Consider the following 14,616-nt stretch of genomic DNA (forward strand, 5'->3'; position numbering starts at 1 on the left):
AAGGAAGGGGACATTTAAGACAGGAGAGTTTCCATATCTCAAATGTGTGGATCATCCCGCCATCCCCAGGGGGAGAGAAGGAGGCTCAGGTGCAGGTAATATTGTTTAGAGGGTGAAGGGTGGGCAAGGGGAGAGGGAGGCCCTCCCATGGCTCCATTGTTGGGGAGCAGAGGTTTGGGGAGAGAGAGGAGGAATATTGAAGCAGTGATGGCAGAGCCAGGGAGACCCTTTCCCTGGGAATCCGGGGTGAAAACGGTCATCGTGTCGGCGTCAGGGAAGAGGAGACTCTACCCTTCATCGCGGGTTGGGCCTCTGCCCTCCCTTCCAACCTCGGAATTCTGTGGGCCTAATGGGTTGAGAGTCTAGTACACAAGATTCGTCATTTCTTGGATTCACAGAGTTTGAATATCTAAGATGCCAGTCTTGGAAGATGCCATAATTGGAAGGCTCTGGGGGTCTAGAATTCTTGGATTTCTGGGGTCTGTGTTCCCAGTCACCAACACTTGTAATTTGCTTGTTGGCTGATCCTATTCAAAAAGATCATCCAGACAAAAGGTGACGAAGAATGACAAGGTTTGCTTGACTCCTTTTTGCAATTTATCTGGGACTAGGATTAAAAGAAAGGAGAAGAAATACTCATGGTATGATTTAGGACTCTGCTGTTGGGGGTAACATGGGGAGTGACTTTGGGCCTGTGCTGTTGGGGGTGACATGGTGAAGCAGTGGCTTCAGGGCTTTGCATTTGGTGGCGATATGCTGATGGAGTGTGACATCAGGCCTGTGCTGCTGGGGTGACATGCTGGTTTCGTGATGTCAGGCCTATGCTGTCTGGAGAGCAGAAGGCTTCTGTAGCATGATGGGGGCACCTCTGGGAATGGCTGCCCTGACCCCTCATGGAGCTCCCTTGAGGCCTCCTTGCTACTCACCTAGGCTGAGGATGGCTGGCTTCACCCCCGCCCACAGGAACCCACAGGGTGACCCTGAGATCGATCCATGATTCACAGTTCTGCGAATGATGAGAACATGTTTTCCTGCCTCCCTCCCTACCCCAGAGCTGAACTTTATGTCTCAGGGAGGCCCAGAAAGGAGAAGGGACAGTGTTGGGTCTGACACTCCCTGTCTCATCCCTCACCCCCATGGCGACTCCATTTGCCAGAGGCGGGGCCCCAGCATTCAGAGGCTGTGGGGGGTTCGGTGGCCTGGAGTTAGGTGCTAAGACAGGCGTTCAGTGCATTGGCCCAGCAACTTGTGTGGTCATTGGCGCCATTCCCATTTCCCAGAGAAGGAAATCAAGGCTCAGCAGGATTAGGTGGCACGCAGATGGGGCCACAGTTGGGGTCTCTCCCATACCTGCAACAGCCACAAACAGCAGGCCAAGGGATGCTCCACCCCATGCTTCCTGTGGGAAGGCCCTCCTGCCTCCCTGATGCAGTCCGGCAAGGGTCTGGGTACTGGGGAGACAGGGACTTCGTGAGCTGCCCTTGGGTAATGACAGAGAGCGTGTGGAACACGGATGGGAGAGTCTTTTCCCTAATCCAAAGGAATGATGCCTCGATGGTGAATTTGAGGCACTAGGACAGCTTCTAACAGGGTGGAGGGATCTCCCCAGAGTCTGAGCACCATTGAGCTATAGAATGTGTGGGCTGAACTGGTCCTAGCACCCAACCTATTGTACAGGTGGGGAAACTGGGACCAGCGAGGGCTAAGGACTTGGCCTCTTGTCCCTGTCTTTTCTGCCTTTCAGTGGTGGAGATGGGCTTCAGGGTGTAGCCAAGTGGTGGCTGGGTGGTGAGGATGTGGTCTGACAGCTCCCTGTGCCCCCACAGCTCCCCCTCTCTCTGTTCAGGCCTCCCTTGCCACATGGGGGTAGAAGCGCTCAGCAGGGTCTGGCATCAGGGTTTGATGGATCTCTAGATGCACCCCCTTCCTTGTCTGTGAAACAAGGGGTTCAGGCCAGCCCAGGGCCCCAGTCTTTGATTACTTACCCGTCAGGAAGATATTGTCTCCCATACAAGTTGTGTTTATTAATTCCTGGCCAAACGCCATTCCAGGTCAGGCTGGTGAGGTGGAAAGTGCTTAAGTGTCGAAGCCAGAGAGGCCAGGGATCAGCACCTGTCTCCTCTGCTTCCTACCTGGGTGAGGACTTAGATTTCCCAGCCTCAGGTAACTCATCTGAAAAATGGGCATGAAAGAGACCGCCGCCCTGGGAAGACTAAGTGAGACGATGCATGGAGAACATTGCACACGCGGGCGTAGGTCAAGTGCAACGACCCTGCATTCATCACCGGCTGTCACTCTGCTCTGGGCAGGCACAAGCTGAGGGGTTTATGGTGCTGGCTCTTTCAGCTTCAACAACCCAGCGAGGAAACAGGTGCCTGTACTGCCTTCATACAGTGAGACACCCAAGGCACAGAGAGATGAAGTAATTTGCACAAAGTCACCCAGCTCATTGAGCCAGAGTTAAGGCCAGGCAGCCTGATCTGGAGTGCACGTGGGTGCACAGATGCATGTCTGTGTGTGTGTGTGCATCCATGCATGTCTGTGCACATGTCTGTGCATGTGTGTGTGGTCCACGTGTGCGATTCTTCCCTCTGAGCCTCTAGCGGCCCATGCCAGCTGGTGACTCCCTCAGCCAAGGCATCCCCAGCCAACCCACTGGCATCCGGGTGGGGGGATCGACAGTTTCTGTGGCTGTCCCACCAGTTGCAGAGTGGCCTGAGAAGTCCCAGCCCTTTCTTCTCAGACTTTCATTAAGGGTCCAGTGTCTCCAGAGGCAGACTCTTGTCCCCTCCCTGCAGACTCCTCCTGTGTGAATGAATATGGAAGGGAAGGCAGAGGTGGCACCTGCGAACCATCTGCACTGGGCCACCGTGCCCTCTAGTTATGATCATGACCGATAGTGATCATCCCATGTAGATGCTGAGAAATTCTTAGAATGAGCATTTGTTGGAAATCTGCTTGTGTGGGTGGCAAAGACATGAGAGGTCTAGGAAAGAGCAGATTTTCAGACAAGGCACTTTAGGGAGGGGGAGGTACAGCCCTTTGGCCCAGAATGCCCATTGACAGAGAGGGCGGGTCAAAGGAGAGGGTATCTTAACCCTCAAGTGCCAGCGTAGTGATGAGGAAAGGCCGGCCTGGGCCCCGCATGGGCTAAGCATCCTTATGCACTTCACCTGACTCCTCTGAGGCCGTGGTGCCTCCTTCATCCCTGACCTGCCCGCTTTCTACCTAGCTTCTCCTGGTGCCCACTTGAGCCCAGCTGAGGCCTCAGGCCCTTGAGTGGCCTGGGGGTGGTAGAGGGACTTGGCCCTTGAGATCTGGCCGTGACTGCTCCATTTCGCAGAAGCCACTCTCACGGGCTGCCACCGAAGCACAGGCTTCCCCCTTTCCGGGAACCTGCCTCCTGCCAGCTTCCTCTCCTGTGACATCACTTCTCTTGTGATTCGCCCCACCATTTCCACTCACCCCCAGCCAGTGGGGACAGGCAGAACCATGGGTTCCCTAGGCCGGCTGGAGCCACCCTCGACCCGGCCTGGCCTGGCTATGGGGTGGCCCTTGTGTTCTCTGGAGCCCTAGTGGCCAGCACAGCTGGCAGCCACAGACACTCAGTGGGAACTTCAGTGTGGCTGACCTCAGCTGGGCTGGCCACGCAGGAGAGCGCAAGCTGCTTCCCCCATGAGCTCACAGCCTGACGTCGGCAAGTGCTTCAAAGAAGTCATTTCCTATGCATGCCTTAAACCGTGCCACAAGGGAGATATGATCACCCCTGTTTTACAAATGTGAAAACTAAAGCTTGCTGAGGGTGACCCAAGGTCACACAGCTTGTTCCTGGGGCAAAGCCAGGCTGCCAATTCAGCTCTGCAGCCCCAGGTCCAGAGCTCCGGCAATGCCGGGTGCTGCTCTCCTCCCCTCTTCAGCACTTGCCTTCTGTGATCCTCCTTCCCCTTTAACCTGTCTGTAGGTAAGGGCACGGGGGTGTGCATTCATCCACCCATGCACCCTTCTTTCCTTCTTCCTTCTTGTTTCTCCCCACCCTTCCATCCATCCACCCATCCATGCATTTATCCCTCCAGGCAGTACATCCTGACAGGGTCCCTGTCTACCTCCTGGATGAGGCAAGAAGGAAATATTCCCCATATCCAGAGAGCTGAGGAAGCAAGGCAGGCCACACGGTGCAAAAATTGTGCCTTCAGACACTCAGTACTTTCTAGCCGAGATGAACTAGCAGGCATCGCAAGAGTCAGGCTTCTGGTGCTTCTTGGAGAGGGCTAGAGGGGAGCACTTGTTAGACGGGAGGCACTGGAGAGCCAGAGAATGTGCACCCTCCCCCAGAAAGTTCTACAGCAGAAACAGAAAACTCAGATGGGCCAAGGGGCCAGGCCAGGGTGAGAGCCTATGACGGGGGGTAGGGTAGTTCAGTGGTGTTTTCGGGGCTGCTTCTCCCTTCTTTTCTTTTCTTTCTTTTTCTTTTTCTTGCTTTCTTTCTCTCTTTCTTTTCTCTGTCTCCTTCTCCTTCTTCTTCCTCTTTCTTCTTTCTCTTTCTTCTTCTTTCTTATTCTCCTTTTCCCTTCTTCTCCCTTCCTTCTCTTCTCCTTCTTCTCCTTCTCTTCCTTCTCCTCTTTCTCTTTCTTCTTCTCCTTCTCCTCTTCCTCCTTCTTTTTCTCCTCCTCCTCCTTCTCCTTCTCCTTTCTTCCTCTTCATTCCCTTTTCTTCTTTTTCTCCTCCTCCTCCTCCTCCTCCCTCTTCCTCTTCCTCTTCTCCTTCTAGAGGAGCAAGCATCTGGATTATTATGTGAAATTAGCTTGCGACTCAATGAAGCAATTTCTACATGCTGCATAAACAGACTGTCTTTACGCTGAGTGACTCCCCTTGGGCCACTAGATTTCAGCTGCTGCCTTGAATTCCTCTCTGGTGCCTTCTAAGCAGACGCTTGTTCCAGGGGTTCCACCACCTCTACCCGTGCTCCAGGCCTCCAGAGTGAGAACCAAATACCACCCAGGCAGACAGGTTCCCGGATACACGGTGAAGCCCTGGGGAAAGGTTGCTGCCAGCTACACACTGGTTCTAGGACTCTCCCTGGAGGTTGAAAGAGAGAACGTCCTGTAGCAGGCACAGGTGTCTTTGCCTTCCAGCCCCTGCCCAAGGCTTGGGTGACACTACAGGCCCTCAATGCAGTTGCTTCTAGGGTGAAACGTTCCACTGCCCTCCAACCCCGGCTTGGGTTCCTTCTCTGTCTCTCCACAATCTCCCTGTGACTGTGGGAGGGACACCCCAAGGCCCATGGGATGTGCTTGACTCCTCATTCCCCGGACTAGTCCTTCCCAACCCCTGGCTCCCCTGACTACTTCCTGAGGTCCTTCTGTGAGGAAAACAATCCATGATAACTTTATAGACAAACAGACATCAAAACCTGCGTTTCCTGGGTTTTACGAGGGCAAGAGGGCCAGGCTTGCTCAGGGGCGCCCCCTGGCGGTGCCTCGTCCCCCACCGGCCCTGCTGGGCTGGGGGAACCATGGTTGGGGGCGGCGGCTCCCAACCTGTTCTGTCTCAGGACCCAGTTACTCTCTGCAAAATGACTGAGTACCCTAAAGAGTTTTTGCTTATACAGGTTATAGATCTATACTTGCAGCATTAGAAATTGAAACAAAATTTAAAAATGTTAATTCCTTTAATATAATTATAAGCCCATTACACATTTGAATATAAATAACATTCTCTGAAAATTAGTTGCATTCTCCAAAAGTAAAAACATTTAATGACAAGAGTGCTGTCATTTTACATTTTTGTACATTTCTTTAACAACTGGCTTCACAGACCACAGGCGGGACCTTTGAATCTGCCTCTGAGTTCAATCAGTCTCGATGTCACACATCACGTAGTCTCTGGAAAACTCGCCTGCCACCTTACGAGAGAATGAGGGCAAAAAAGGCAAATGACATCTGAGTGTTACTATAAAAATGACTTTGGATCCCCGGGGGTCCCCTGACTGTGCTTTGAGAACTGCTGGTTGGTGTAAGGGTAAGATCGTGGTCACTGTGGCCAGATAGAGTTAGGGGGGTGCCAGAGTCTAGGCCAGGCCTGTGGAGGACATGGGGGATGTAGGAGACTCAGACCTCAGAGCTCCTGTTGCAGTGGGGATTCGGATCCCTCCCCCCAAGCAAGCTAGGTGAGCTCTTCTGGGTCCTGAGGCCAGATTTTGGCTCCACCTTGGCTCCTACGCTCATGAGCCACATCTGTAAAATGGGATGAGAGCAATTCCTCCGTCCCTGGGTGGAGGTGCTGCTTGAACCTCAGAATCCCCGTGCAACGAGGCCTTGTGATGCCATAGCCAATGAGGCTCAGCCCCAGCCACACACCTTGAGATGTTAAAACAGCCTCAAAGCTCATCTTCAGCTGTTCAGTGGCTAATGAATTGATTAACTTATTGAATGGTTAAGTGCTTACCACGTTCTAGAAGTTCTGGGGAAGTGCCTGGCCCTTGGGAATCATGGTCGGCTCCGCAGTTGTTGGATTTGCTGTGGGATGTCCCCATCGGCCTTCAGGGGCATTCCTGATGCTCTCTGGATTTCCATCTGCTTTCTCTGCCAGGGGCATTTTCAGCTCTCCCTGCAGATTTTCAACCTGCACACCGGGTGTGTCTCCCCCGTCTGCAAAGCGCTCTGATTTGCTCTGTGGAGGGCATTTCTATGAACTGATGAAGCTGTCCCCATCTGTTCTGCAAGGGTGTCCCACCTGGGATGAAAAGGAACCCCCAGCTGCTGTGGAGGGAGGGTCCCACTGTTCTGGGGGAGTGGTTGCACCCACTCTGTGAAGGCATGCCGCTGCCCACTTGCTTTGTGGGGTGAGGTGCGCCAGACTCTCTGCAGGAGGAACCCCTGCGCCCATGCCCCGGAGATGAGAGGGCTCCTACCTGTTCTCTGGTAGGAGAGAAAGACTCAGCCTCTCTGGAGGTTCCCCCATCTGCTCTGTTTGAACAAGGGTATCTTCTTGGTGGTGGTGTGGGGGGGGGGGTGCAGGGGCGGTGTTGTCCAGCAGGGATGTGAGGGTGCTCCCACAGCTGGGGGTGGTCCCCCCCGCCCCGTGTGGCCATGCACAGAGAAGGTGCTGCCCATCAGCACTAAGCTACTGGTCATGGGAGAAGGACTGGTCCTTCCCTCAAGCCCACAGTGTCACAGGGAGGCAGGTGGGTTGGTGCCTAAATGGGGAGCACTGCTGTCCCCTCGTCCCATACCAAGCTCAAGGCAAATGACCTTGCACATCTGTGGACAGTGGGGCAGTCAAGGGCTTTTGCCTCAACTGACACATTGAAGCCTTTTGTCAGATTCAAGGTCAACAGAAATAATTTTTCCTCTCTTTCTTTCTTTCCTTTCTTTGCCTCCCTCCCTTCTTCCTTTCTCTTTCTTTCTCTCTCTCTTTCTTTCTTTCTTTCTTTGTCTCTCTCTCTCTCCCCCTCCCTCCCTCCCTCTCTCTCTCTCCCCCTCCCTCCCTCCCTCTCTTCCTTCCTTCCATCTCTTTCTTTTTTTTGACATAGTTTCACTCTTATTGCCCAGGCTGGAGTACAATGGCGCGATCTCGGCTCACCGCAACCTCTGCCTCCTGGGTTCAAGCGATTCTCCTGCCTCAGCCTCCCAAGTAGCTGGGATTACAAGCATGTGCCACCATGCCTGGCTAATTTTGTATTTTTGGTAGCGACGGGGTTTCTCCATGTTGGTCAGGCTGGTCTCGAACTCCCGACCTCAGATGATCCACCCACCTCAGCCTCCCAAAGTGCTGGGATTACAGGTGTGAGCCACTGCGCCCAGCCAATTTTTCTTGTTTTATAAGGGAGGAAAGTGAGGCTCAAAGAAGGACCCTGACTTGCTAGAACCTCACAGTTCACAGGTGACTGTGACTAGAATTGAGTTTTATCTGGCAGGCAATGGGAAGCCATTGAAGATTTTTGAGCAGGGGAGTGACATAGCCAGGCTACTTTCTAGAAGATGACTCTGGGGGTGAGCACCCATCCAAGGGAGAAATCAGGGCAGAGGAGGCACAGCGGGTGTGCAGCTCCCCCTGCCCCTCTGGCTGCCCTGTCCTTGCTCTGTCTGTGCACGGGACCAGGAGACCAGCCTTTGCAGCCCTGAGTCGTCTCTGATTCCCCCCAGGCTGTGTGGCTTGCGCATCCTGCAGCCCTACGCTGAGCGGATCCCCGTGGTGGCCACGGCCGGCATCACCATCAACTTCACCTCCCAGATCTCCCTCACCGGGCCCGGTGTGCGGGTGCACTATGGCTTGTACAACCAGTCGGACCGTGAGTATGGGCAGCCGGGGGAACCCCCTGCAGCGACTCGCTGCCTCTTGGCCATCCTTGGAACCACCAAGGGGGCTGTGGGCAGCTGCTTATGAGGCTGAACAAAAGGAGAGAGAGAGTGTGTGTGTCTGTGTGCTTGTGCTTGCACAAATTTATGCAGCTTTGTGTGCCCACGTGTGCAAGGCAGCCACAAGGGTTTGCAGGAATACACTCATACATATCCATGTGTGTGTTGTGTATTCTGTGTGTGTGTCTGGATATGTATGTCTGCTTGGAGTGTGTACACAGGTGCCCAGGAACACATGTCTGTGGGTGCCTGTCCATGCGCGTGTGAGTGAACAGGTCTTTGTTCTTCAATGCGTGTCTTTGTGTGCCTTCGTGGCTATGCATGGCCTAATGGCTCCCTCCCTGCCTCCACGGTCCCCTGTGGTTTTGCAGCCTGCCCTGGAGAGTTCCTCTGCTCTGTGAATGGACTCTGCGTCCCTGCCTGTGATGGGGTCAAGGATTGCCCCAACGGCCTGGATGAGAGAAACTGCGGTGAGTAACCCACCCGCGCATCCCTCTTCTCCCCGCCCATCCCTTCTCCCTCCTCACCTTCCCTACTCTGAGCTGAGTGGAGACCCCACCTCTACATGCAGCTTCCATTATCAGCACCCAGGAAGTGGGGTTCTCTCACTGTGCCGGGATGGCAAGATGAGGCAGACTGGGAATGCAGCCTCCCCAAGACCACCTCGTGGGATGGTGGCAGGGACAAGTGGGGAGCCAGGTCTCCTGACTTCCAGCTCAGGGCCATCACCCCCAGCCCCTGAGCCAGCCAGTCTTCCAGGAAGGAACAGAATGGGTGAGGGAGATGTCCCCCTCCTCTGCCCTGTCAAAGGTTTAAATATGTGGGAAGAGGGAAGCGAGATGTTCATGGCGGGGGGATGATCCTGCCACTGTGCTGGGGGAGGTACCTCATATTCGGAAACTGAACATCTGGCTTCAAGTTCGGGTTCAGCCAAGTGACCTTGGACGAATCACCTCATCTGTTTTCACCAATGAAATGGGGTATCTCACCGGGTTGCTGTGAAACTTTGGGTGTAAAGTAGCAGAGAAAGAGGCCGGGTGCAGTGGCTCATGCCTGTAATCCCAGCACTTTGGGAGGCTGAGTCGAGCAGATCACCTGAGGTCAGGAGTTCAAGATCAGCCTGGCCAACATGGTGAAACCCCGTCTCTACTAAAAATACAATAATTAGCTGGGCGTGGTGGCAGGAGCCTGTAATCCCAGCTACTCGGGAGTCTGAGGCAGGAGAATCGCTTGAACCTGGGAGGCTGCAGTGAGATCGTGCCATTGCACTCCAGCCTTCGTGACAAGAGCGAGACATATAAATAAAGTAGCAGAGAAAGAGATTTGTGATCGGTAATGTGCAATACAGCACACCTTCTACAGGCATCGCCAAGCCCTGGCTGGCTCCTTTGGCTTCCTCCCACCTGTCCCCTCTCTGTGTCCCCACACAGTTTGCAGAGCCACATTCCAGTGCCAAGAGGACAGCACATGCATCTCACTGCCCAAGGTCTGTGATGGGCAGCCTGACTGTCTCAACGGCAGCGATGAAGAGCAGTGCCAGGAAGGTAGGGCAGGGCCTGGCTGAGTGTCTGGAGGGACACCAAAAGCAGTCTAGGCCTTCAGCAAAGGTTTCTAGCTTCTCCTCTCAACACTCACCAACCCCTCTGTATTTACATCTGTATGTCTGTCCGTCCATCTATCCATCCATCCATCCATCCATCCATCCATCCATCCATCTTCTGGTCTCCAATCACCGTCTGTCCATCGATTCATACAGCTACCCATTTATCTATGCATCTACTGACCTGTGCAACCATCAATCTCCCTATCATCAAACTGTCAATCTACCCATTTATTGGTTTGGCTGACTACTGGTCTATATGGCCACTGTTCTATCCATCCATCCATCCATCCATCCATCCATCCATCCATCCATCCATCCATCTACCCATCGATCATCCATCCATCCATGCATCCATCCATCATCCATCTACCCATCCATCATCCATCATCCATCCGTCCATCATCCATCCATCCATCATCCATCCATCCATCATCCATCATCCATCCGTCCATCATCCATCCATCCATCATCCATCCATCCATCATCCATCCACCCATCCATTATCCATCTACCCATCCATCATCCATCCATCCATCAGCCATCATCCATCCATCATCCATCCATCCATCATCCATCTTTCCATCTATCCATCCATCCATCCATCCATCCATGCACCCATCCATCGTCCATCCACCCATCCATCATCCATCCATCCATCATCCACCCATCCATCATCCATCCATCCATCATCCATCCGTCCATCATCCATCCATCCATCTACCCATCCATCCATCCATCCACCCACCCATTCATCCACCCATCCACCCACCCATCCACCCATCCACTGATCTCCCTAGCCCCCTGTCTGTCCACTGGTCCTTACATCCACGCATTTATCCAACCTTCTAGCTATCTGTCAGTCTCCCTAATGGACCACCACTCCACCCATTGGCTTGTCTGCTCAACCTTCTGTCTGGGTCTATTTATCCATCCATCCATCTACCCATCCAACTGACCAACTGACCAACACTTGCAGGCTACCCAGCGATAGGCAAGGTGCAGTGAGGAAGTGGGAATAAAACAGCAGAGATGCAGTCCCTGCCTTCCAAGGCTTATCTGTTAGTAGGAGGATATGATGGGTGACTCTCCTGCGTTGTAGGAAGATTGGAGAGCAGGGAGGAGGTCAGACATGAAAAGCTTCCTGGAGGAGGTAGGTGTTTGGCCCTTGGTGAGAGCTAAAACTTAAATAGGCAGGAGGAAAGGAGAGAGGCAAAGACCAAGTTGTGGAGTGGAATGTTCTTTGCAGTGAAGAGCAGGGAGGAAAAGATGGACAACCAGGCACAGCCAGAGCCTGGGAGACTGCCAGGCTAGGTGGGGACCCTGGTCTAAAAGTGGAGGCACAGTTCTGCCTTGAAGTTCCACACTGGAGGGGGAGGTATGACCTTGTGGTCAGGATATCCAGTCTGAGAATGGAGACACCGCTTTGTGCTCAACAGGCCAGTCTGAGTGGAGGGGCTGTGGGGACGGGGGGGGACATGGCCTGCTTTTAGGAGACCCTAAAGGAGACTCAGGAAAAGACTCTCCAATTGCCTCCTGGCTCTTCTGCCTCCATCGTTCCTGCACCCCACTTTGGAAGGCTTCCTTGGGGCTCAGAGACCCACCTTCTGTGCCCTGTCCCCATCCCCTCTGCCCCAGGGGTGCCGTGTGGGACATTCACCTTCCAGTGTGAGGACCGGAGCTGCGTGAAGAAGCCCAACCCGCAGTGTGATGGGCAGCCCGACTGCAGGGACAGCTCGGATGAGGAGCACTGTGGTGAGCCCTGCCCGGCTGCCGGGGCCCTGGAGCTTGGGAGGGAGGGGGTGCCCACAGCAGGAAGCTGGAGGGAAATCTCACTGTTGTCCCCTGGTCTCTCTCTATCCCATCCTCTGCCCCCTTGCCTGGGTCCTGATGATCTCTCCCCCTCCATCGTTCTCCTGTTCTCTGTCTCTCCATCTCTTTCCTTTGCCCTTCCTCTCTGTCTGCTTCTCCCCTTCCCTTCCTCCTCTGTCCACCCCACCACCTGCCCCCATGCCCAGACTGTGGCCTCCAGGGCCCCTCCAGCCGCATTGTTGGTGGAGCTGTGTCCTCCGAGGGTGAGTGGCCATGGCAGGCCAGCCTCCAGGTTCGGGGTCGACACATCTGTGGGGGGGCCCTCATCGCTGACCGCTGGGTGATAACAGCTGCCCACTGCTTCCAGGAGGACAGGTGAGCAGCAGGGTGTGGGGGCCTAGGCAGTAAGAGACAAGGGCAGGGAAGGCCGGGTGAGAGGTGCACTGTGTCTGAGCTCTTTGCAGATAGAGGAAAGGGTAGTGGACCCCCCAGACAGGTTCTGTGGGTTCTAGTCCTGGCTCCACCAGGACCTACTGGGTCCATGGACACGTTGTTCCACCTCTCTGCCATCTACTTTTGGTATCTTGCTTTAAGTTGGGCCAGTAATTCATTCATTCATCTCATTCACTCATTCAGCAACACTTGTGCTCCTACTATGTGCCAGGGGCTGTGCTAGATGCTGGGGATGCAGTAAAGGACAGAACTACCCAACCTGGTCATAAGCTATGACACTCCCCCACGTGTGACATGAGGTAGCAGGTGGGGTTGGGGACCCTCCAGGGGACATCTCATCAGGCCTCATGGTCATCTTTCCCATCTGCTTGGTGGGCTGAAACCTCCCCCAATCCACCCCCAGACAGATCTGGGCTCCAGATCCCGCCCCAGGCCCTGCACAGGGATCCCCTTTTGTATCCTCTCTGGGGTGCAGGGTGCTCTGACCACCTAGCTCTCTTTAACCCCATCCCAGGCTCCCCACTGCCCTCAGGTTGAGAGACCCGAAGGCTGCCCACCTGCCACCCAGGCAGCTGACTGCCGCAGTCCAATTCCTCCATGCTCAACTCCCATCTGCTCCCCACTAGGACCCAGCAGCCTCAGGGAATTCAGAACAGCCTGGGTCTGTAAAGCGCACAGGACAAAAGAAATCTGTGTCGGGGGCCTGGCACTGTGCTGCATTTTTTAGATGCACGGTCTTATTGGATTCTCTCAAGAACATTCGAGTAGAAAATGCCATTCCCATTTGCAGATGAGGTAGCAGAGGCTTAGAGAGGCACACACATGTCTAGGGAGGGATGAAGCTGGGGCGTGGAACCCAGGCAGGCCGAGTGGGTGAAGGCTGAACGCTGTATCACCGGCTAGGCGACCTTCAGGGAGGGAAGGGAGGGCTGGGTGTGGAGGGCACTGTCCCGGGCGGGGAGCTGGCTATCCTGAGGGTCCCTGGATGGGGAGAGGCAGCTTCCTCCCACCTCACCCCACCCTAGCATGGCCTCCCCGGTGCTGTGGACCGTGTTCCTGGGCAAGGTGTGGCAGAACTCGCGCTGGCCTGGCGAGGTGTCCTTCAAGGTGAGCCGCCTACTTCTGCACCCGTACCACGAAGAGGACAGCCACGACTACGACGTGGCGCTGCTGCAGCTCGACCACCCGGTGGTGCGCTCGGCCGCCGTGCGCCCCGTCTGCCTGCCCGCGCGCTCGCACTTCTTCGAGCCTGGCCTGCACTGCTGGATTACGGGCTGGGGTGCCCTGCGCGAGGGTGGTGAGCAGCGGGGACTGGCGGCGGGAGGCAGAGGGAGACCATGCGGATCTGCACCGCAACACCTGGCCTGCAGAAGGGCGGGGCTGGGGGTCCCGGGGGGCTCCACCCCATAGGCCCTCTAGTCCTGGGATTCAAATTGGGCTGAATTTTACGGTGGAAAACCACCATTTAATGCGGCCCATAGGCCCCTGCCCCTCCCCTCCTAGCTCTTCCCTTCCTTCTGGAAGGGCGTTATGTGTGGGGCAAAGGGGCAGGTCTGGGACACCACTGCCCAAGTGCAAGCTCCACCTGCTGCTCCTTGGGCTGCAAGGGTGGAAGCTCTTAATTATTAGCACTTTCCACATCCAGGCTGGATTTTAGGGGAACATGATTTCATATAATCCACCCAATAGCCCTGGGGACGGATGCTGTGGCCCTATTTTATGGATGGAGAAACCAAGGCTCAGAGACATGTTGCTGTAAGTCACACCAGCCAGAGAAGACTGGAGCAGAGATTAGAACCCAGGACTGGCTGCCTCCAGAGCCCCCGCTCTTCCTGCTCCTGCTCTCAGAAACAGGGTCTCTCCCCTTTCTACCTTCACTGACCACAGCTGGCCATCCCTGGTGGCCATCGCACAGTTTTGGGGACACAGACCCAGCTGGCAAACCTACAGACATGCCCTGCAGCGTTAGTGTTGGTGGCTTCAAAAACGTGTACAGTGACTTACAATCTGGAAGCAGGCGGGGCCGCAGAGGTATTTTAAGGATGGGGAAACTGAGGCTCAGAGGAACAGTGACTTGCCCAAGGGGATGGCCGAGGTCATGGCAAAGCAAAGGCTGGTTCCTTCACTATTCCTTCACTCATTCAGTCACTCAATGACACTTTCTATGTACCAGGCATGGGGTTAGGGGAAGGGTACATAAGGATGAAGAGAGAACATTCTCGGGGGAGACAGACAGTGATAAGAGCTGACATGGATGGGGAGATGCAGCAACAGTGGAGACACAGAGAAGGCTACTGCCCAGGTAGGGTCAGGGGAGGCTTCCAGGGGAGGGTTGTTTAAGCTGAGGCCTGGAAGATGAGTTGGCAACATTCAGACAAAGGGGAAAGACATTCA

At 54.7% G+C, this 14,616-nt stretch overlaps 2 protein-coding genes and 1 long non-coding RNA gene across 4 annotated transcripts in view; 2 read left to right on the forward strand and 1 right to left on the reverse strand.

Moving 5' to 3' along the window:
• The window catches only part of CIMIP4 (ciliary microtubule inner protein 4), a 302,707-nt gene that overhangs the window by 212,755 nt on the left and 75,336 nt on the right, over positions 1–14,616 (forward strand). The window lies entirely within an intron of this gene.
• Positions 1–14,616, forward strand: part of TMPRSS6 (transmembrane serine protease 6) — a 37,601-nt gene that overhangs the window by 20,500 nt on the left and 2,485 nt on the right. The window contains exons 10-16 of one of the 2 annotated variants that reach the window (XM_032138526.2): positions 8,145–8,290; positions 8,729–8,827; positions 9,788–9,901; positions 11,596–11,712; positions 11,976–12,144; positions 13,248–13,519; positions 13,912–13,977. In XM_032138526.2, coding sequence (XP_031994417.1) covers positions 8,145–8,290; positions 8,729–8,827; positions 9,788–9,901; positions 11,596–11,712; positions 11,976–12,144; positions 13,248–13,519; positions 13,912–13,977 — 983 coding nt within the window. The remainder of the gene's footprint in view (positions 1–8,144; positions 8,291–8,728; positions 8,828–9,787; positions 9,902–11,595; positions 11,713–11,975; positions 12,145–13,247; positions 13,520–13,911; positions 13,978–14,616) is intronic. The other variant, XM_032138525.1, reaches the window with a different exon arrangement.
• LOC131381906 (uncharacterized) lies at positions 5,690–7,420 on the reverse strand. The gene is made up of 3 exons (XR_009210947.1): positions 6,911–7,420; positions 6,445–6,732; positions 5,690–5,902 (listed from the first exon to the last, which is right to left on the reverse strand). It is a non-coding gene; the product is annotated as an uncharacterized LOC131381906 (long non-coding RNA).

This window comes from Hylobates moloch, unplaced genomic scaffold, assembly GCF_009828535.3.
Source record: "Hylobates moloch isolate HMO894 unplaced genomic scaffold, HMol_V3 SCAFFOLD_19, whole genome shotgun sequence".
In the NCBI taxonomy this organism is placed as follows: domain Eukaryota; kingdom Metazoa; phylum Chordata; class Mammalia; order Primates; family Hylobatidae; genus Hylobates; species Hylobates moloch.